This window comes from Ornithorhynchus anatinus, chromosome 15, assembly GCF_004115215.2.
Source record: "Ornithorhynchus anatinus isolate Pmale09 chromosome 15, mOrnAna1.pri.v4, whole genome shotgun sequence".
Lineage (NCBI taxonomy): Eukaryota > Metazoa > Chordata > Mammalia > Monotremata > Ornithorhynchidae > Ornithorhynchus > Ornithorhynchus anatinus.
This window is the reverse complement of record NC_041742.1, coordinates 17,092,163-17,115,072: the sequence shown is the minus strand read 5'-3', so window position 1 is coordinate 17,115,072 and position 22,910 is coordinate 17,092,163. Positions and strand designations below refer to the sequence as shown.

General features: G+C 42.7%; 1 protein-coding gene across 8 annotated transcripts in view; it reads right to left on the bottom strand.

Annotated features, from left to right (window-relative positions):
- The window catches only part of ADGRG2 (adhesion G protein-coupled receptor G2), a 79,288-nt gene that overhangs the window by 24,387 nt on the left and 31,991 nt on the right, over nt 1-22,910 (bottom strand). For 3 of the 8 annotated variants that reach the window (XM_029079988.2, XM_029079987.2, XM_039914220.1), the window contains 9 exons: nt 16,141-16,194; nt 11,932-11,982; nt 11,809-11,841; nt 8,935-8,973; nt 6,691-6,744; nt 6,103-6,170; nt 4,719-4,774; nt 1,218-1,257; nt 1,059-1,093 (listed from right to left, as the gene is read on the bottom strand). In XM_029079988.2, the coding sequence (XP_028935821.1) occupies nt 1,059-1,093; nt 1,218-1,257; nt 4,719-4,774; nt 6,103-6,170; nt 6,691-6,744; nt 8,935-8,973; nt 11,809-11,841; nt 11,932-11,982; nt 16,141-16,194 (430 nt within the window). The remainder of the gene's footprint in view (nt 1-1,058; nt 1,094-1,217; nt 1,258-4,718; nt 4,775-6,102; nt 6,171-6,690; nt 6,745-8,934; nt 8,974-11,808; nt 11,842-11,931; nt 11,983-16,140; nt 16,195-22,910) is intronic. The other 5 variants (XM_039914215.1, XM_039914216.1, XM_039914217.1 and 2 more) reach the window with 5 other exon arrangements.

Genomic DNA, 22,910 nt, shown 5'->3' with positions numbered 1-22,910 from the left:
ATTTATTTTAATGACTGCCTCCCTCTCTAGACTTTAAGCTCCTTGTGGACAGGGAACATGTCTATCAACTCTGTTAATATTGTACTCTCCCAAGCACCAAGTACAGTGCTCTGCACACAATCTCTGCCCGATCGATACTATTGATTCACTGAAAAACTATTTGCTTTTGTTTGCTCCGAGCCTATCACCTTCAAGCTTCTTGGGTGTCTCTTTGCTTTGGAACTTGGGGATTTGGTGAACCCCAAATTGGTTTTAAGCCCCGGTTAACAGTCTTCCCAACTTTAAAGCTCCTCCAATATTCCCTCATCAGAAAAGGAAGTTGATCTGTAGCATGTGTTATGACCTAATGTTTCCCACCCTGCAGAAACAACTAGGGCAAGTGATGAAAGGACTAGCTACCTTTGTGAACCCTGTGCCAGTTTCTCAATCTATAAAATGGGCATAATATTATCTCCCTCTCCCCTTTTTGGTATAGATGAGACAGTATGCAAGAAAACGTATTATGCTCTTAAAAGAGTAAAGTTGGAGTTCATGGTATTATTACTTAGCCAGGAAAATTCCTCTAGACTGAAAACTCGCTGATGGTAGGGAACACATCTACCAACTCTGTTGTATTGTTTTGGGAAGCAACGCTGTCTAGTGGAAAGAGCAGGGGCCTCGGAATCAGAGGACATGTGTTCTAATCCCACTTTCACCATACGTCTGCTGGGTGACTTTAGGCAAGTCGTTTGAGTTCTCTGTGCCTCAGTTCCCTCATCTATTAAATGGGGATTAAGACTATGAACCCCATGGGGGACAGGGATGTGTCCAATCCTATTATCTTGCATCTACCTCAGTGCTTAGCTTAGAGTTAACACATAACAAATAACACAATTATTATTATTACTCTCCCAAGTGCTTAGTCCAGTGCTCTGCACACAGTAAGTGCTCAATAATTACCACTCTTTGAAAACTGGGTACCTCCAAACCAGATATGGACAGACATGATAATATTCAGCAAAAATTGAAAGAGCATTAAATGATAAGGAAGAAAATATCAGAAATATCAAGTTACTGACCTGTAGTTATCTGCAGCACACATAATGTAATAAAACTGAAAGAAAAAAATAAAGCTCTTTCACAACATGAAATTCTGGGAAGTTTACACGGGAGTGATTAGAGATAAAGTGTATCAATAGACATAGCAATTGGCAAGTTTCCCAATTGAACAGAATTACCTCACTCAGGCTTTTCAGTGTTTTGTTGAGTCCTGAAATTCTGGAAAATAAGATTTAAAATCAAATCACTGTTAAAAACAACTATGATCATTTTAAAAAAAAAGCCACAGGAACGAGCTTCAATTACATCATTTGCCAAAAAGGCTCCTTGAGGGACCCATAATGAATGAGACAATCATGGCTGGAATAAAAGTAAAGTCATGGACAATGGAGAATACCCTTCTGGGAAAATTCTGTCAGGGGGAGTGCAGACAGCGGAATTCAAAATGAAAATTGAGCCTGGTCATTCACTAGAATGATGAGTGGATAATCTTGGAGTCACCCGAGGAGACCTTGATAGGAGACAAGAGGGAGATGATAGAAAGTCCCCTCCCCATTCAGGATTTGGTCCAACATCAGCTCTGGGGATCTCGGTGATTTCTACCTCACGACCTTGTCCGTAAACTCACTGTGGGCAGGGAATATGTCTATTGTATTGTTATTTTCTTCTAGACGGTAAGCCCGGTGTGGGTAGGGATTGTCTCTCTTTGTTGCTGAATTGTACTTTCCAAGCACTTTGCACAGTGCTCCGCACACGGTAAACACTCAATAAATATGATTGAATGAATGAATGAATATTTTGTACTCTCCCAAGGACTTAACATAGTGCACTGCACACAGTAAGCGCTCAATAAATACCACTGATTGACTGGGGAGGAGAGGAAGAAGGATATTCCCAGACAACCAAATTACTACTGTAGCTTATCAAACTATAGTTCAGTAATCACTACCAATCAATCTTCGTACAGATAAAGGAAGGTTATTTTACCTCAGTATACCGTCAAGCTCTGAAATTTTCATTTTCCTTTTATGTGCATTTTCCCCTCTTTTAATCCTATTGTTAATAACAGACTGAAGAAACTGGGGCAGGAATGACACTCCATTAAGATGGTTCCTGTCCAGGCCAAAGTGTTTGCCCCATAAAAGGTCGGTCTCTTACTTTCAGTCTGCTGCTTGGTAATAATAATAATGATAATAATATCCAACCTTGACAGAGCCTTTTCCTGCCAGTCAATTGCTACTTTGCTTATCTGAGATCGTTCTTCACCTTTAAATGCTTATTCTCCCCCTCTAGACTGTAAGCTCGCTGTGGGCAGGGAATGTGCCTGTTATATTATTGTGATGTACTCTCCCAAGTACTTAGTACGGTGCCCTGTACATGGTAAGTGCTCAATAAATATGATGGATTGATTGATTCTGCCCTATTTACTTATGCGTGCTTCTTTTCAGTGGACCATTCAGTAGGAGAGGCTTGGGTGTCCTGCTGTCCTCCATTCTCTTCACATGCCCTCGAGTACCTAGTGCTTACGGCTACTATGCAGTCCAAGCGGTGGGCGACATCGTCTATCTCACCGCCAACCTCTCGCCCACTTCCTGCATCTGGCGTGGAACACCCTCCCCTCCTCATATCCGACAGACGAATACTCTCCTCCCTTTCAAAGCTTTATTGAAGGCCCATCTCCTCCAAGAGGCCTTCCCTGACTAAGCCCTCACTTCCTCTTCTCCCACTCCCTTCTGCATCACCCTGACTTGCTCCCTTGATTTATCTCCCATCCCAGCCCCATAGCTCGTAGGTCCATATCTGTCATTTCTTTATTTATATCTGTCCTCCCCTCTAGACTGTAAGCTTGTGATGGTCAGGGGGGAATGTGTCTGTTTATTTTTCTATTATACTCTCCCTAGCACTTAGTAAGTGCTCTGCCTGTGGTGAACGCTCAATAAATACGATTGAATGGATGAATGAGTCCCACCGGGGGAAGGAGGAGCTATGTAGTTGTCAGCCTTGCTTTCGAAACTATTTTTTGACCTCCCAGCTGGTCAGAAAGCTGACACCATCAGAGACTCCGTGCCTTCTCTCTTATGTTTTCGAACTTTCGTGCTCTCTGCTCATAGGAGATGCTCCAACTCTGAACGGCAAATGAAAAGATCTTCAATTTAGGGTAGTACTCGTCCCATTTTCACTCCACTCTCTGTCACATGCTAAAAGCCAGGCTAGTCTTTTAATCCTGTTTCTACTTCTCTCTCTGGAGATCACTGGATGCTTTCCTGTCCAAACGGCAGAACCGGTGAAAGGGTTAAGTGCTGTGTTGCTGATAAAAGTCTTTAGTTTGGGGTGGGGTCTGTCATTATTATAATTATTAATAATAATAACAGTACTAATAAGTGGCATTTCTTAAGCAGTTACTATGTGCCAGGCACTGTACTGAGCACAGGGGTGGTAACAAGCAAAATCAGATTGGACACAGGCTCTGTCCTGCAAGGGGTTCAAAATCTTAATCTCCATATTACAGATGAGGTCACTGAGTCACAAAGAAGTGCAATCACTTGCCCGAGGTCACACAGCAGACAAGCAGCAGAGCTGGGCCTAGAATCCAGGTCCGTCTGACTCTCGGGCCCGAGCTCTATCCACTAGGCAACACTGCTTTCCTAGATCCTGAATGTAGACTGGATCATACTTTTGATTTACCTTTTTTATGGTATTTCTTTTTTTACGGTATTTTATGGTATTTCTTAAGTGCTGACTCTATGTCAAACACTATTCTCAGTGAAGAAGTGAATAGGTTAATTAGTTAATTACTGATTTATTTAGGTTGGACATAGTCCCGGTCCCACATGAGGCTCACAGTCTAAGTAGGAGGGAGAACAGGTACTGAAATCCCATTTTACAGGTGAGGAAACTGAAGCACAGTGAAGTGACTCGCCCAAGATCATAGAGCAAGCAATTGGCAGAGCGGGCATTAGAACCCAGGGCTCTTTCCACTAGGCCACACTGCTTCTTGAGACTGGCTATCAATCTAGTGTTGTTCTCTGTGGAATCCTTTGCATGCTTCTTGGATAGGTGCCTCAAGTACACAGTGACCTGCATGTAACATTCCCAGACTTACGTCTAAAGATTATGACGACGCGTGCGACCCGGTTAGAAGTGTATTCGTTTCCTGATCAAGAGTCAACTCTCCCTTTTTTGGTTTTTAAATGGCATTTGTTAAGCGCCGGGCACTGTTCTAAGCACTGGGGTAGATTCAAGTTATTAAGGGGACAGGCCCGGTCCCACTTGGGGCTCACAATCTTCATCCCCATTTTACAGATGAGGGACTAAGGTACAGAGAAGTAAAGTGACTTGCCCAAGGTCACCCAACAGACAAGTGGCGGAGCCGGATTTCAAACCCTGGTCCTTCTGACTTCCAAGACCGTGCTCTATCCACTAGGCCACGCTGCTTCTCACTTGACTGATACCTTCACTAACGTGTCTGGAAATTGAATATGAGTGGGGACAAGGCTGGTCTGAGACCTTGGTGAACCTATATCAGCGTAAATGATCTCTCGTTTGGTGGTGGTAAGTAAGAATATTAAGCGCCGAGAGAACTGACCGTAACCATGCCCTCCCCCTCCCACCCCAGAGAAAGGACCACTTAGCATTAATCAGAAGATGATCGACGTTACGCTGCGCTACGAATTACTCACGTTAATTCATTTGAAGGCAGGTTTTCAGTTAAAGTATCGTTGGCCACGTCCTTACTCTACCAGAAAAAATTAAAGAAAAAAAGACTTCAGGAAAATAAAACCTCTATTAAGCTTCATTTCTTACCCACTAACCAAGGCCTGTTCCCTGGGTTTTCAAGATGTGAGATCATGGTGTGGAAGGTTCTTTAAGTAATGTTGGTCCGAAAAATTTGCAGTCAAAGGAGTCAAGGGAGGGGTGAGGCTCCGAACAGCTGTTTAGACACGGGGAGGTCCAGGAGGCTATTGAAATCCCTCTCCTCACTCCAGTTATCCTTTTCTAGCCGAGGCAATCGCTCCTCTGCTCTGCCCAGTGGATAATTGTTTCCATGACCAAGTCAAAAGCATATAACAATAATAATAGTTGTGGCATTTGTTAAGTGCTTACTATGTGCCAGGTCCTGTACTAAATGGTCCAGATAGATACAAGCTAATCAAGTCCCACAGTCCAAGTCCCACATGGGGCTCACAGTTTTAATCCCCATTTTACAGATGAGGGAACTGGAGCATAGAGAAATGAAGGGACTTGCCCAATGTCACACAGCAGACAAAAAGCAAAGATGGGATTAGAAGCCACATCCTCTGACTCCCAGACCCGTACTCTATCCACTAGACCACACTGCTTCCTCTGTATTACCTCCCCTTCAGTCTTAAGGTCTGCTCTGATGCCAGGAGAGGAACAAACTAGGAGCTTTCATTCTGGCTTTTTCGATCATGGGATGAAAAGGTCTGGGAACCAGTGGCAGGATGTTGTAGTGGATAGAACCCGGGTCATGGGTTCTAATCTCAGCTCTGCCACTTGTCTACTGTGAGACCCTGGGCGAGTCAATTCACTTCTCTGAGTCTCAGTTACTTCATCTGTAAAACGGAGTTTGAGAATTTGTGCCCCAGATGGGACAGGGCCTGTGTCCAACCCGATTTGCTTGTATACCCAACGTTTAGTACAGTGCCTGGCACATAGAAACTGCTTAAATACCATAATTATTATTATTGTTATTGCAATGACAAAACTTCCAAACAGGGAATCTTTAAATGGGGGATGGGAAAGCAGGCAGTCACTTGTTGCCCTCTGAATTTTCCAATAATTTTCTTTAGAAATACCCTCTAATAATACCATAAATACTTCAGCTACAGATAGTATTTTCTTGATTTAGGACCAACAATGTTTAGATGAAAGGCCAGTCATTCTGAATAAGGAATTTTATTATCTAAGATTTGGAGTTAAAGATAATAGGCTAGGCATTTAAAAGTCAATCAATCCTCAAAAATAATACATCTTGAAAAGAAAACATTTCAATTTCCAACATTTCAACAAGATAAACAAACCCCCCAAAACTTAAAAACTTACCATTTTGACATCCAGAGTGGTACTGTTTTCTTCATTGTAGTGAAATATTATCTCACCCAGATAGAACACTAAAAAACAAATTCCCCCAAACAATTAAACATTTCATCTTTAAACCTAGGGGACAATGTTACAGTTCGAATCATTGAAGAGGACAGTCACATTTGAAAGGCGACTTCCTCTTTCATTCCTGGATACCACCCTGCTCCATCATTACATTATGGAAGAATCAGTCATTCTTAAATACAGTAATCATCATTTTTACTCTTAACAAAAATACAAGCCATACTAATGAATCTAGAGCTATTAGAAAGTCCAAGCCTCCAGATCCTCTAAAGCAGCGTGGTCTAATGGTTAGAGCACAGGCCTGGGAGTCAGAAGAACCTGGATTCTAATCTCGGCTCTGCCACATAATAATAAAAATAATAATACTGATATTCGTTCAGCACTTACTATGTGCCAGGCACTGTTCTCAGCTCTGAACTAAGAGTGCCCTGCCCATAATGAGGTTGTCTAAAGAATATCTAGAGAACAATTAGACTGCAACACTAAGGAATATCTAGTAAAGAAAAAGAAGCACAAATTACAAACCTGAATCATTGCAGACAGATGATAAGCTGCAAATAGTACTCGAGGACTTCACTCCTGCATAAAAAAGCAACAACAGACTTCATTAAGAGTAACAACACGAGTTTCTAACTCACAGTGTTCTTTTGAAAATTCAGGAACTGTCCCCAGCCAGGCCATATTTTTATAATAATGGTCTTCATTAAGCTCTTATTATGTTTCAAGCACTCCCTTGGGCTATTGGGTAGGTGCAAAATAATCTGCTCAGACACAGTCCCTGTCCCACACCGGGCTCAAGGCACAATAGATATCTTCTCATTTCATAGATTAAAGACACAGTGAGGTAAAGTACTTGTTCAAGGTCACAGAGCAGGCAAGTGGCAGAGCTGGGATAAGAAGCTAGGGTTTTGGACTCCCATGCCTATTTTCCACTAACCTCTCCGTAGGAACCCACATTTCCATTCCCTTTGAAAAGGGGAAGGGAAAGAGGGTCCTTAATAAGAGAAGCGGCGAGGCCTCGTAGATAGACTACGGCCCCAGAGTGAGAAGGACCTGGATTCTAATTTGGATTCTGCCACCTGTCTGCTGTGTGGCCTTGGGCAAGTCCCTTAACTTCTCTGTACCTCACTTAGCTCATCCGTAGAAAGGGGATTAAGACTGTGAGCCCCGTGTTGGACATGGACTGCGTTCAACCTGATTAGCTTATATCCATCCCAGCATTTAGCATAGTGCCTGACAGAGTAAACACTTAACAGATACAACTAAATAAACCAGTAAATGTTAGTAGTCAATAGCAGAAGAGAAATCCCTTAATGCTGGAAAGGGTAAATCAAAGGCCAACTAGAAGAGACACCCATTCCACCCCAACACCATGCTGATTGCTTTGAAAGCAGTTTCTGAAAAGAAAAAAAAAAATTTCCTAAGCAGTAATAGTGACTCACATCAGGGTAGGAGGAGTAGACATGCGCTAAAGCCACGCATCTGTTCATCCATGGTAATCACTGAGCACTTAACTTTGTGCAGAGCACAGTGCTAAGCGCTTGGGAGAGGACAATACAAAGGAATTGTTAGCCACATTCCCTGCCCACAGTGAGCTTCCAGTTGTGTAGAAGACTTGATTTTCAATGCACACGAGCCTCTTATACTTGCCAAATCTAGGCTCCTGAAAGAGTCAGTGAATTCCCCCAACGGTCTAACTTCACTTATTTCATCAGTATATTGATTATTGGCCAGGGAGATAAATTGGGTTTTTCAATCTGCCAAATTGGTCTGAGCTCTTGGATTAAAGATATACAGGTATCCCCTGCTTGCCTTTCATCGACTTTGTAAAATGAGCACCAGTTTACATAATAAATCGGGGACTAAGCTCCAGATTTCTTCCACCCTATAAGCAAGTACAATCACTTTATTGAGCGCTTACTATAGGTAGAGGATATGTAGACATGAGAAAAATCCATATTAAAAGAGCCAGAGTTTAAAGGAAGAACTACTTCAGTATGAACACTAAAGTTTCAGCTGTTTGCCATTTGGTACCTGATTTTCTTTATAGGAGGAACTGAAGCCCCATTTCCAACACCAGAACTTGTCTTAATTACTGATTTGAAATGAGGGGAAAATAGCTTGCAAATATTCCAACCTAGTCTTTAGCCATTGCTAAGCTAAACTTTTTTAAAAAATCGAAACAGTTCAGTATTCATCTACATGTTAATCTATACTTTGGGTGGCTGAGGTAAAGCACCAGCAGTTCTGATTCAATCATGCCAAAACCGATATATTAGTATAAGGACCATTGCTTTTATGTTTGAAAATGTTTAATTACATTCCCAAAGAAATTGCAAGCCTGTTTTTTTTGTCCCATTTGTCTTCCACCCTCAAGAACTAACTGCCAGCAGTGTTGTATGCTACGACATGATTCTAACTAAGGGCCTTTATTTGAATTATTTGCAGTGTGGATGGTTAAGATTGCAAAATTGCAAAATTAGTCCTTTTTGTCCATTCCTATCAATCTCCAAAGCAAGTCCATTAATATGTGGTAATTAATAGAAAAGACTTTCCTATGGACTCCTTCTACGGATGCCTAGCAATTGCAGTGGAACACCAGAGGGTGTGGGAATAGATTGATGAGTTAAATAAAAATCTATTGACAAAGTACATAAAAAAAGAAGAGCAGCTGTGATACAAGTCAAGAGAATCCACTAAACGGAGGAAGTGACGTGAATGGCGAAATGCAGAAACGTATGGACTAACTTTAATCAAAATGTAAGTTACCTGCTTCGCTTAAAGGGGATAGAACATTTGAAGTCCCAGCTAAAATGGAAGCATATGAGTTTAAGAATAAAATTCATCCACAGAAGATGTGTAATGCTCTGTTAAACAACTAAAATATCTCCCTTCAGTTCCAGATACTACAGAATGGGGTCACAGATGTGTTCCAGAGACATATAATGACATTTATCAGTTTGTAGCATTAAATGTAAATGCCACTTGGCTCTGTAGAGCGAGCAGTCAAACCTTTATGTCTTAAACTGCTCTAATCACTCGAGTCAAACACTCCTGCCCTTTAGACTGAAAATTTGGTTGCTTCTTTTAGAGGAAGATGATGAAAATCCCACCCCAGGCAATTAGCACTTTCTCAATGAAACTTCCTGTCAAGCGCTCACGGAGCACTGATTTAAAAGGAAAACCAACTTAGAATTTCTATTCCTGGCTGCGGTCCTGAAAATGTGAAAAGCGAGAAGGCGACTTGTGGTGGAATACGTTTATGTCACTATTTTTAACAAAGGGCCATGAAATGGATTCCCAAAGGTGTGGTTACTCAGGATGGGATCACAAGCCTCGATCTTCTTCCAGAGGCGTCAAAGGAGTTCTAGAACAATCCCACATTTTCAGTTCAATTCAGGCTCTCTCCTGCTGCACAGTGTGGACACTGGCCAATCGTGATCGTCTTTACCGATATAGATGTCTCCCAAGGACTGCTCCCGGTGAACGGGGTTGAAGTCATTTTTTAAAAATAATTCATTCATTCATTCAATCAGTCGTATTTATTGAGTGCTTACTGTGTGCAGCGCACTGTACTAAGCGCTTGGAAAGTACAATTTGGCAACAGAGAGAGGCAATCCCTACTTAACAATAGGCTCACAGTCTAGAAGAGGGAGACAGACAACAAAACAAAACTACACAAGTAACTCACTGACTCCTTGGTGAGTTGCTACTTAGAGTGAATGCAAGCACTGGGAAAAGAGCGAGGTTGGATTCGATGAAAAGGGACGCTACTGACTCATGGAAAAGAGGCAGTTCCTCTCCACCTGACAATGCCCAGAAAAAGAGTCTTCCCATCCATGCTCCCTGAACTTTCCTCTTTAACAGCAGGACTAAAGATCCACTTTTCACTTCATGTTAACAGACTGAACGTACCTCAAGAAGTCAAGCTTTCAGAGCTCAGTACTCAGGATGCGCCATGTGTTCCAAATAATAATAACAACAACAACAACAACAACAACAACAATAATAATAATAATAATAATGAGAATGGCATTTGTTACATGGTTCCTATGTATCAAGCACCATTCTAAGCCCTGGGGCATATAAAACCAACCAGGTCAGACAGTCCCTGGCCCATGGGAGGATCAGGGTCTAAGTAGGAGGGAGAAGAGGGATTGATTCGCCATTTTACAGAGAAGTTAATCATGACTATCATCATGATTAACAATAATAATAATTGGGCTATTTGTTAAGTGCTTACTATGTGACAAGCACTGCTCTAAGCACTGGGGTAGATACAAGGTAATCCCGTTGGACACAGTCCATGTCCCAAATGGGGCTCACAGTCTTAATCCTCATTGTACAGATGAGGTAACTGAGGCACAGAGAAGTTAAGTGACTTGCCCAAGGTTACCTGGGAGACAAGTGTCGGAGCTGGGATTAGAACCCATGTCCTCTGCCAGGCCCGTGCTCTTTCCACTAGGCTACTGCCCAAGATCATAAGCGAGAAAGGCAACTTAAGCTGTGAACACCAGGTGGGACAGGGACTGTGTCCAACCTAATTAACTTGTATCTACCCCGGAGCCTGGAACAGTGTTTGACGCATCAATCAATCATATTAATTCAGTGCTTACTATGTGCAAAGCATCAATTAATGTTGGTATTTGTTAAGCGCTTACTATGTGCAGAGCACTGTTCTAAGCGCTGGGGGAGATACAGGGTAATCAGGTTGTCCCACGTGAGGCTCACAGTTAATCCCCATTTTACAGATGAGTTAATTGAGGCACAGAGAAGTGAAGTGACTTGCCCACAGTCACACAGCTGACAAGTGGCCGAGCCAGGAGTCGAACCCATGACCTCTGACTCCACAGCCCAGGCTCTTTCCACTGAGCCAAGCTGCTTCCCCAAAGCATTGTACTAAGCACTTGGGAGAATACAACAGAATTAGCAGACACGTTTCCTCCCCATCAGTGAGCGTTTAGCAAAAGCCGTATAAAAATGTGGCAATGTCAGAATTAGAACCCTCTTCTTCTGACTCCCAGAATTGCACTCGATCATGCAAAGGAAACCAGCAGAGACACCTCTGCATGTTTAAAGTGGTTTATCCTCAACCCTGCAGGTACCATGATGGCTAATCAGATAAGCAGCATGGTATAGCGGATGGAGCACAAGCCTGGGAGTCAGAAAGTCGTGGGTTCTAATCCTGGCTCCTCCACTTGTCTGCTGTGTGAGCTTGGGCAAGTCACTTCACCTCTCTGTGCCTCCGTTTCCTCATCTGTAAAAGGGGGATTGAGGCTGTGGGCCCCATGAGGGAACGGGGACCGTGTCCAATCCAATTGGCTTGTGTTAACCCCATCGCTTACTACATCCACCCAGGAAGCGCCTAACAAATACCACAGTTCGTAATTACACTTACTAATGAGGAAGGTTCAAAGGGCTCAAAGTCTTGTCAGGATTGCTTTGATTTTACAGAAATGGTTTTTGCAAGAGAGTAATGGGAACTTGGCAGTCAACTTAGAATTTCAAATGTATCTACAATGTTCATATCGCGGGGGTGTATATTCAGACAACCCCATTCACTAGCTGCACGGACACTTGGGTTCTGTGAATAACACACTGTGGCTGACGGGTCTCTTCAAAGCTGGACGGTAAAATTCTTACCTTGGAGGGTTGTCGGTTCGACTGATGTCACCTCTGAGAAATAAACAAGGTAAAGGGAATGAAACGCCAACACAGAAAAGTAGATAGGAAGCTAAGTGTAAGAAAATATAACAAAAATCTTGCCTGGAGCATTATTAGGGATTGTGATAAAAGTGACAATGGAGGTGTCCACTGCTGTGAAAGAGAGAGAAAAGGAGAAAGAGAGAAGCTTATGAGTGGTCTGAAATAATCATTAACAACATTTTAGGGAATTTTCATAGTTTCAAAAAGATTGTGACTGCAGAGAGTGCTCAGTTAAAGCACATTTATTCTCAAGTCGGTTATTTTCTCTGAACCTTGAAAAACCACCTTGTCATTCCTCTAGACTGTGAGCTTGATGTGGGCAGGGATTGTGTCTATTTATTGTTCTGTTGTACTCTCCCAAGTGCTCAGTATAGTGCTCTGCACACAGTAAGTGCTCGGTAACTACGATCGACTGACCGACATTCCAGTTCGGGGGATTTTCCTAATGCAAATGTTCCCACTTAATGGGATCTTTCTTTTTCTTTCTTTTTCATTTTTTTCACCCCACTTATTTTTCACCCCATTTACCTGTCTAGAGAAAAGGAAACTGGGAAGGAAATATGAAAGTTCTCACAGAGCTAAGTATTCTCTGAGGCCTAAATTCTCACCCATCAATCAACAGCATTTATTGAGTGCTTACTGTGTGCACAGCACTGTACCGAGCCTACAATACAAATGAGTTCCCCTCTAGACGGTAAGCTCATTATGGGCGGGGAATGTGCCTACCACTCTCTTTTGTATTGTAATAATAATAATAGTAATGGTATTTCTTAAGCGCTTATGTCTCAGGCACTGTACTAAGCGCTGGGGTGGATACAAGCAAATCGGGTTGGACATAGTCCCCAAAGCCACATGGGGCTCGCAGTGCCAATCCCCATTTTCCAGATGTGGTAACTGAGGCCCAGAGAAGTGAAGTGACTTGCCCAAGGTCACTCAACAGACAAGTGGCAGAGCCGGGATTAAAGCCTATGACCTTCTGCCTTCCAGACCCCGGCTCTATCCACTATGCCACGCCGCTTCTCTACTGTATCGTACTCTCCCAAGCACTTAGTCCAGTACTCTGCACACAGTAAGCGCTCAATAAATACCACTGAGTCGGTAGACACGTTCCCTGGCCACAGCATGCTTACGGTCCAGAGGGGAAGATGGACAATGATGCGAATAATTTATGGATACGGACATAAGTGCGGTGCGGTTGAGGGTGGGGTAAATGTTAGGAAAGTTCTAGAGTTCAAGTACATTTAAAGCACCTTTTGAGCCCAAATGCAAAAAGAATCAGGGCAACTTTAAATTGGGCGTGGTAGGTAAATAGGATTCCCTTTGAAGCGCACAGAACAGTTTTCTAAAGACATGGAAATATGCAGAGGAAAGTCTTGAGCAAACACTTCATATTTTTCCTTGAGGAAACCCAATTTTATACTACAACAAACTCACCTGGGACTGGAAAACACATTATTGCAAGGGTTCGCTATACAAATTATTATTTGGGACATAGCTACGGTACATTTTTCTATGGTGACTGCAGACACTTTTTACCAGATCAATCTTGATTGACATGAGGGGAGTGTCTAGGAAAACCAGCTGTGGTGTAACTGTTTTTTCCATTTTTTTCCCCTCTTCAAACTTAAATTGAGTAGATGCTCTTAAAGCATTCCATCTGTCTTATCATGCCTTCTCCCTATTAAAGTCCTAGACAAGAACTCCAAGGAGTATATATGACACCTGCATTTCCAATAATCTTCTATTTGCTACAAAAATGTCGGAAAAAAAGAGGCACAGTGACTGACTGCTCTAACAAGCCTGTCAAGATTCAAATTCTGCACCGCCTCACTCAATTTATTCGGCAGTGCTATGTCAGTGAGACTGCAAATAAAATTGAAATGATTCATGTAACTTATTTACAAGGGAACTATTTTATTTGGAGATCAATTCATCATCGCTTCATTATATTAAGCGTTTAGCGTTTTACCACAAAAATGAGCTTTTAATTGCAACATCCCATGACGGGGCTTGTGCTTGTCTACGAATAAAGACAGTTTTGGGTGTGGCAAGGCATTCGAATGTCCCCTGGGTTTCAGAACCACAACGGACAAACTGCCAAATATGAGCCAGATTCTCCCTGTTGGTTCTGCTTCGAAAAGTCAAAGGTAGAAATCTTTTCTTTCAGGGAACACCTATGCGAAAGGGTTTAATGTTCATTGAAGCTGATTTATCAGCCTCTTCTGACTGAAATTTGCCACTGTACAGCTTGTTGTGCACTAGCCATGTGTTGTTTATTGCTGTATTCACTCAATCGTATTTATTGAGCACTTACTATGTGCAGAGCACTGTACTAAGTGCTTGGAGGGTACAATTCGTCAACAAATAGAGACAATCCCTTCCCAACAACGGGCTCACAGTCTAGAGGCGGGGAGACAGGCAACAAAACAAAGCAAAACAAATAGACGGGCATCAATAGCATCGATATGAATAAATAGAATTATAGATACGTACACATCATTAATAAAGTTGTCATAATCTCTGCACACAATAAGCGCTCCATAAATACTACCGAATGAATATTTTCCTCCGGAATGTACACTCATTAGGAAGCACACTCATTAGGATGTAAGTGCTTTGATTGTACGGAACAAATACAGTTAATCAATCAATGGTATTTACTGAAGGTTTACTGTGTGCTGAGCACTATACTAAGCGCTTGGGAGAGTACACTATAACAGAGTTGGTAGACAAGTTGCCCAAGTGCTCAGTTTGGTGCTTTGCGCTCAGCAGGCATTCAATAAAACCATTAATTAGGGGAAAAGGCCAGCTTGGGTTAGCGATCTTGGAGAGAATATGGAAGATTAACCCATATTGTAATACATTTATTCAGCTCTTTGGCTCGCGTTTCTATAATCAACGTATGTTAGAATCGTTTGAGAGAGACGCTGGAAAATAACTTGAGATTAATAAGACTAGTTCCTTAACCTCTCCCTTTGCCAAAAGCCATTAAGCCCTGTTCTCCAATACAGTGCTCACTGCTCCCTTGTGAGCTTTGGAAGATGAATACCAATTCTCTTACCCCACTAATGCTTATATTCTGCAGGCAAGCCAAGAAAAGAATCGCTTGCCAAGTGCTACCTCTCTCCTCATCCACTCTGCTTCTTTACTCCTTTTTCAGACATGATGGATAGAAGGGCGTCTTTTTTTGAGGCTTTTGTTAAGCGCTTACTATGTTAGGCACTGTTCAAAACGCTGGAGTAGATGTAAGATAATCAGGTTGGACACAGTCCCTGTCCCACATGGAGCTCACAATTTTAATCCCCATTTTACAGCTGAGGTAACTGAGGCACAGAGAAGTTAAGTGAGTTGCCGAAGGCCACGGAGCAGACAAGTGGCGGAGCTAGGATTAGAACCCAGGTCCTTCTGACTCCCAAGCCTGTGCTCTATCCACTAGGCCATACTGCTTCTTAAAAAGAAAGAAAGCATCGGAAAGTATCGGAAAGAAAACGGAGTGGAACTGTGTGGGTGAAACCCGAACCTTTCCTACCTCATTCAGATGTATTTACTGAGCACTTACTGCGTGCAGAACATTGTACTAGGGGCTTGGGAGAGTACCACAGAACAATAAAGAGATATATTTGGGGCCCGTTCAAGTTTCCAGGCCCAGGGTCTCCAGTCTTCGTCATCAAAGTTCAGACAGCAGCTCTACAGGCCTGCCCAGCTGAGGCCTCTGTGCTGAATCTCGTTGTGGACAGCGAATGTGTCTGTTTATTGTTATACTGTCCTCTCCCAAGCGCTTGGTACAGTGCTCTGCACAAAATAAGCCCTCAGTAAATACGAACGAATGAATGAGCGAACAGCAACTCCCCCTGACTGTTCTCTGTGTGGCTGTCACCCAAAATATCCCTCCCCGCCCGGCCCTGCCCCGTGAAGAGTTCACCTGTTCCCCCCTACCATGCCCTGAACGTACATCTGCCCTTCTAGCTGTGTGAGACTGTGCCGCTCAGGCCCGCATTTTCCCCTTAACACCCGTGGAAGTCCTGCCTCACCATTACCCGGGCATCAGCTAGTAAACCCTGCCACCGAAGGCCGAATCGTCAAGGGTCTGCATCCTCTGTCCCAACCTAGTGGCCCACAGAACGATGCTGTTCATAATTTATTCCCCACATCTTGTCACTCACGAACTTCAGACACCCTCTTCTCCTGTGACAAGGGATGAATCAGTCTCGTGATGCATTATATAAAATACTGAGCAACTAAAAATTGGCGAGGGAGTGGTATTCTTACCAGTCATGGTCACCACAGTTGTTTCAGGGGGTGAGGTGGAATGATCGGCATTCACTGGAGGGGGGGAAAAAACACCAGATTAATTAAAAGGATGCTGATGGTTTTTAAAAATACTTTCTTTTTATGGTTGAATGTAAGATGAAAATTTCCAATGGTCACCAGGAGAGGGCAATATTGGACTACTATGAAATTTCATCAAACTTTTCTTAGAAGAACGTAAACAAAAATCCTGTGGAAAAATGTGACTCTTGAGAGATGAAGTCTCTGTCCTCATAAAGATGAGCATTGAGTTCCAATAAGATTTGCTCCTCCAACAGAAATATAGGTAATTATAGATTTTTCTTATAAAAATGAATACATTATTCCATGTTAATGAGATTTGTCTTCTACCCTCTTTGGCTGCTTGTGCACATTAAGGGATCACTTAAGCTCTTTCATTAGAATAAAAGCTCCCATGGGCAGGAAATACATTTCATACTTCAGTTCTATCGGCCCGAGAGCTTAATATCACCATCGTCAGTGGTATTTACTGAGCGTCTACTGTGTGCCGAGCACTATATTAAGAGATTGGGAGAGTACAATACAGCAGAGTTGGTAGAAACGTTCCCTGTCCACAACGAGCTCACAGTCTAAAGGAGTTCACTGCACTCAATAGGCACCCAGTAGATACCACAACTCTGACACTTTTTTGAGGGTTTTTTATGCTATTTGTTAAGCACTTACTATATGCCAGGCACTGTACTAAGCTCTGGGGTAGATACAAGTTAATCAGTTTGGACCCAGCCCCTGTCCCACATAAGGCTCAGAGTCTTAATCTTCATATTACAGATGAGGTAACTGAGGCATAGAGAAGTAAACTGTTGCCCAAGGTCACACAGCAGACAGGCGGCAGAGCCGGGATTAGAACCCTTGTCCTTCTGACACCCGGGCCCGTGCTCTATCCACTAGGCCGCGTTCCAAGTTGCAAAAGCACAGCCAGGTGATCTTAAACCTGACAAATACCCGAGGAGGAGCGACATCATTCAAGCCAAATTCAGGCACTCGTGTTTATGAGGCTGGAATGATGCAGATATACATTTTCCCCGGAGAGGTTCTGGAATGGTTCTCAGCCGCTGGGATGAATGAAATCCAGCACACTATGATTTATCAGATGACTGACATAGCCAGCTAATCCCAATACCTCATGTCAGCTTTAGTTTGGAACAGAGGCGGCCTGAAAGCATGCCAGGTACTGCAGATGGAGGACGCCCTGTACCTTAGAGGGCATGGGAGGGCTCTGTCTCCATTTCACCACAGGGCATGGGCAGACCCCTCTCTGGACTCCTCAGTCCCCGCGCCGGCTGGCGCTGAAGGTGGTTCCGCCCAGCTGGGCCGGACCGACAGGCTCCCGTCTCTCCGGCCCAAAGCCCGGGCGCTTCAGCCCCCACATTCAATCCGTGCCCAGATTCCGTCAGATTCTTCACCACATTTCCAACATCCATCCCTTTCTCCCAAGTGATGGGCCTGGGCGTTGGAGGATGTGGGTTCTAATCCCAGCTCGCCCACTTGTCTGCTGTGTGACACTGGGCAAGTCACTTCACTTCTCTGGGCCTCAGTTCCCTCATCTGTAAAATGGAGATTAAGAATGTGAGCCTCCGGTGGGGCACGGACTTTGTCCAACCCGATTAGCTTATATCTACTCTCGCACTTAGTACAGTGCCTGGCACACAGTAAGCACTTAACAAATACCACTATCGTTATTATTATAATTAATCCCAGCTCCCCATTTGTCTGCTGTGTGGCCTTGGACAAGTCATTTCACTTCTCTGGGCCTCGGTTCCCTCATCTGTGAAATGGGGATTAAGATTGTGAGCCCTACATGGGACAGGGACTATGTCCAACCTTGCATCTACCCCAATGCTTGGAACGGTGCTTGACACATAGTAAGCGCTTAACAAATACTATAATTATTAAGTCCATGCTGTTCCTGTTTTAATTGTCATGTCCCAACGTGACTACTCCATCAACCTTCTGTCTCCTGCCTCATCCCTCTCCAACCCACACTTCAGCCTGCTTTCCTGTTAATTCATACCGTATAGGTCTCATACTGTATAGCTCTCTCCACTCTCCCAGTACCTCCAATAGTTGCCTATTCCTCTCCCTATCAAGTCGAAAATTGGACCCTGGCTTAAAAGCACTCTATCAGCTCTCTCTTTTCCCACTACACTCCGGATTGTATATTTCACTCCTTTCAAGCTAACCTAATCATTTGACCTCACTTTCCTCTCTCTCTCTGATTACCTACTGCTCACGTCCTTCCTCCTGCCTGAAATTCCTTCTCCCTTCACATTCAACTGACCACAGCTCTCCCCATCTTCAAACCCTTCCTGAAGTTACATCTCCCCTTAGAAAACGTTCAATCATCGTATTTGATCAATCATATCTACTGAGCGCTTCCTGTGTCCAGGATGTTTTTACTAAGCACTTGAAAGAGTACACAAACAAGTAATTCCCCAAATAATCTCTAATCTCCCCATTTTAAACCTTTCAATTGATACCTAAGCCCATCTACGCCATCTAAATACAAATCACCTCAATCCCCATAACATTTACGTACATATCCTATATATTCTATTTCTCCATTTATCTGTAATTGAAGCCTCTTTCTCCTTTACTAAAATATAAAAAGCTCCTTAAGGGAAGGGAATCGTATCTTCTAACTTTTGTAGTCTTCCGAGCGTTAAGTATAATGCTTTGGTTAGTACTGCTCTTTATGGACAAAAGATGTGATAGGAAATATTCAAAATGACAGCAAACCTAAAAGTCTAGCGAGGTTTCCTCTATGAGCCAAAAGTGCCTTCATGTATTTTCTTGTTTCTACAGCCAAACCTTTGAGAGCATCATTTTAGGGAATAATGATTGTTGCAACAGGACCAGAAAAGTCAATAGGAAAACCAAAAAGGCAATTTTACTTGGGCTTCACACGTAATAAATATTATTTTGGGGCGGTGGCTTATTTTTAATCATTTCTCAGTGGAGCAGTAATTAAGTCCAGAGAAAAATCACCACCAGATTACAATTTCAAGACCCAAAATGTTACACTTGACAAAATAATATGGCATCTCAAATTTGCATCTAGTGAACTCTTTTTATACAATTTGCCCTCTTTGGTTCTGTCGCATTTACTGCTCAAAGAAAACGACATAACTCTGTAGTTTACAGTTGATATACAACCTGCATAAACTGAAACAAAGCTTGAGAACTCAAACCAAAACTTTTCACCAACAGCTGGATTTGATCTCTTCTCCCATTTTATTAGCTCCTCTTCCTCCCTCTGTAATCTTTATTCCTATTCTTAGCCATAAGCAAAAACCCCCCACCTTTTTACACCATCTTTATTTTGTAACTCATTTACATAATTTCTTATACCATCATTTGCATATTACACATATCCCCTGACAGCTTCTTTACGCTGGACGTCAGCACTGATAGAGTGAATGTCATCAGACAACGCTTGCTTGCACAAGAATGTTCTTAAGCGATTTGCTCACAGTAACCATTGCAGTGGCACAGAGAGGGAGCAACCCCCTGAAATCCTGGAAAGGATTAGAGCAGCAGTGTGTCATAGTGGATAGAGCACGGGTCAGAAAGAACTGGGTTCTAATTTCAGCTCTGCCACTTGTCTACTGTGTGACCTTGGGCAAGTCAGTCGGATTTATTGAGTGCTTACTGTGTACAGAGCACTGTACTAAGCACTTGGGAGAGTACAATATAACAATAAACAGACATACTCCCTGCCCACAGTGAGCTTAGAGTCTACAGGGGGAGATGTCATTTAACTTCTCTGTACCCCAGTTTCCTCATCTGTAAAATGGGGATTAAGGCTGTAAACTCCATGGGAGGCATGGACTGTGTCCAACCTGATTTGTTTGTATCCACCCCAGTGCTTAGTACAGGGCCTGGCACATCATCATCATCATCATCAAATGCCGCTAAGTCACTTCCGATTCAGAGGGACTTTATGGATTTATCCATAGACTTTCCTTGATAAAAAATATGGAAGTGGTTTACCATTGCAGTCTTCCACACGGTAAAAACCCAAGTCTCTGCCGTTCATTCATTCAATAGTATTTATTGAGCGCTTACTATGTGCAGAGCACTGTACAAAGCACTTGAAATGTACAATTCGGCAACAGATAGGGACAATCCCTGCCCAATGACGGGCTTTGATCAACATTTTGATCACCTGATCATCCACCTTTGACTCGTTCCCATGCCACTGTTGCCCAGCACAAGTGAATCGACTTTGTCTGTTGCCCAGGACAAGCGTATCGACTTTGTCTGACGCTTCGGCTTTAGACTTTTCCATTATGGGTAACCCTGACGAGAAAATCTCTCTCAGTGGCATAGCTCTTAAGCTTCATTGGCATAAGCAAACTCTCCTGCCACAATAAAGTGTTGATTTATAGGAGAGGTGGTAGATAGTAAGTGCTTAAATGCTGTTTTTTTAAAAAAAGAGGAGTTTCTGCGGTCTGAAAATAGCTTTGGATTATGCTATGAAGTACTGTACCTGACTCTCCCTTAAGAGAGAGTTTCACTTCCATATTTGCCCCGAGAAGCTTCTAGAAGCCTCATCAAAACTTGGCTTATCCACAATGTGGACTAAACCTCATCACCAGGGTCTTTGGTCTCCAAAAACCATCTCCTCTCACCTCCAACTCAATTCCATCCTCTCAAGGTGATATAAACGCGGTAAGCACCAACACTTGGAACTAGTCAAAATGAAATGTTGTCCCTTAACTCTAGGAACTCTTCCACGCATTTAGTCATAATGCTCTCCCCACGGTTAGGCACTCAGTAAATATGACTGAATCGATGACGGATTGATTTGATCGAATGAAAAAAAATCCTAACATAATACCTTTCAAGAACAATAGCTAGATTTTAATACCTTTCGAGAACTATTGATGCGGCTGGATTTGCATTGAAACAACTCGTAAAATCGATTATTTGCAACACATTCAGGATCTAGAGAATGACATAATACTGTCTCTTTTAGCTTTCATAAATTCAGCTCCAAAGCTCTGCAACGTTCTCCTCTTTTACAAGTCCCGAAAGCAAGAATTCTTTGGGTACCCAAATGTATTATCTGGCACCAGCCACGCTGCTTAGGCAAGTCACTCAAAGGGAATACACAAAATATCTCTGCACATAAAATACAAGAGAGGCGGAGGAAGATAGCATCATTAAAGGTTATTTCCAAGCAAACGTTTTCATTCCTAAACTCACAGACGGGCTCAATTCTAAATCGCCGACAGGCGGGGTCTGGTCCTGGTCTGAACTATGTGAAGCGAGGGGGGGCTGCCAGAACAAATCCATTAGACTTGTTCAATTAATTAATTCAAGTGGTCTTGAAAAATCTCAAATTCTTGATGTCGTCGGTCATCCTTGGTTCATTTTCCACAAATAGTTTAAACAGTCTCTGGCCTCTTCTGAAATTTCAGTTAATTTAAAATTAGAAATTTTGCTTTTTCCATTTGGTCTCTGCATCCCAATGGTACAGTGACAGGGATTGGGTGCAAGAGCGCTGGCAATGAAGAAATCCGGTGCCTACATTTCTTCTTCAGAGGTTAAGAATCAAGTAACATCATTTACTGCGTGACCTTGGGGAAGTCACCTCACTTCTCTGGGCCTCAATTCCCTCATCTGTAAAATGGGGATTAAGACTTTGAGCCCTATGTCGCTCTAATTTCATTAGCTAGTATCTACCCCAGCACCTAGAAGAGTGCCTGGCACATAGTAAGCGTTTAACAAATACCACGTTATTATTATTATTCATCTACCTATCCATCCTTCTATTTCCCTTTCCTTGTATCTGTAAACTATTTCATGTTGGTTTCCCCTACTAGCCCATAAACTCCTCCAGGCAAGGATCATGTCTTCCAATTATTTTGTAACATCCTGATCATTTAGGGCTCTGTACGTCTTGGTTGTCAATAATTACTAATGACTAACCAAAGGGACAGTTAACTAATGCCCTGAGTTTCCTGGCTCAGTCCAGCAGACTAGACTATACGAGACTAGACTAGACGAGACTAGAAGTTTTCAAAGGGGAAACTGATTTAACTAGGAGGCACGTAGGAGTCCGATCTGAACTTCGGTGTCTGTTTTCTGAATAATTAAATGATCAGCCCCAACTCCACAAGAAAATCAGGTAAGAGTGTGAGTTACTTGAATGTTCATCCTATTTAAAATGCATTTCCTCCTCAAGTTACGGTGCCGGACGCTTGGAATTGCCGCCGATGTAAAGGTTTTTTCCCTGTTAAATCCAGCGTGCTCAATTCACTCGGAACACGTGCCCGATCTAAACCCATACAAAATCAAGTGAATATCAACATTTACATTCCTCAAATCACTCTTAATCCTAGCCCTGTGCCTTTAGGGTGTAAACCCATCCCAGAAGAATGAGTCACTTGAAAATTTTACTCAAAGGCAATTGAGAAGTGATTTCAGATTGCTTCCAGGAACAGGCTTTAACCTATAAATCTTATCCCAAGAACGAGGTAATAGTGACTGCCTTTCTTCCATTCATCGATCTTAAAATCTATCATCGGAATTCATTCAATAGTAATTTTTGAGCGCTTACTATGTGCAGAGCACTGTACTAAGCGTTTGGAATGGACAATTCGGCAACAGATAGAGACAATCCCTGCCTAATAACGGGCTCACATTCTAAACGGGGGAGACAGACAGCAAAGCAAAACGGAACAAAACAAAAAACAACATCATCA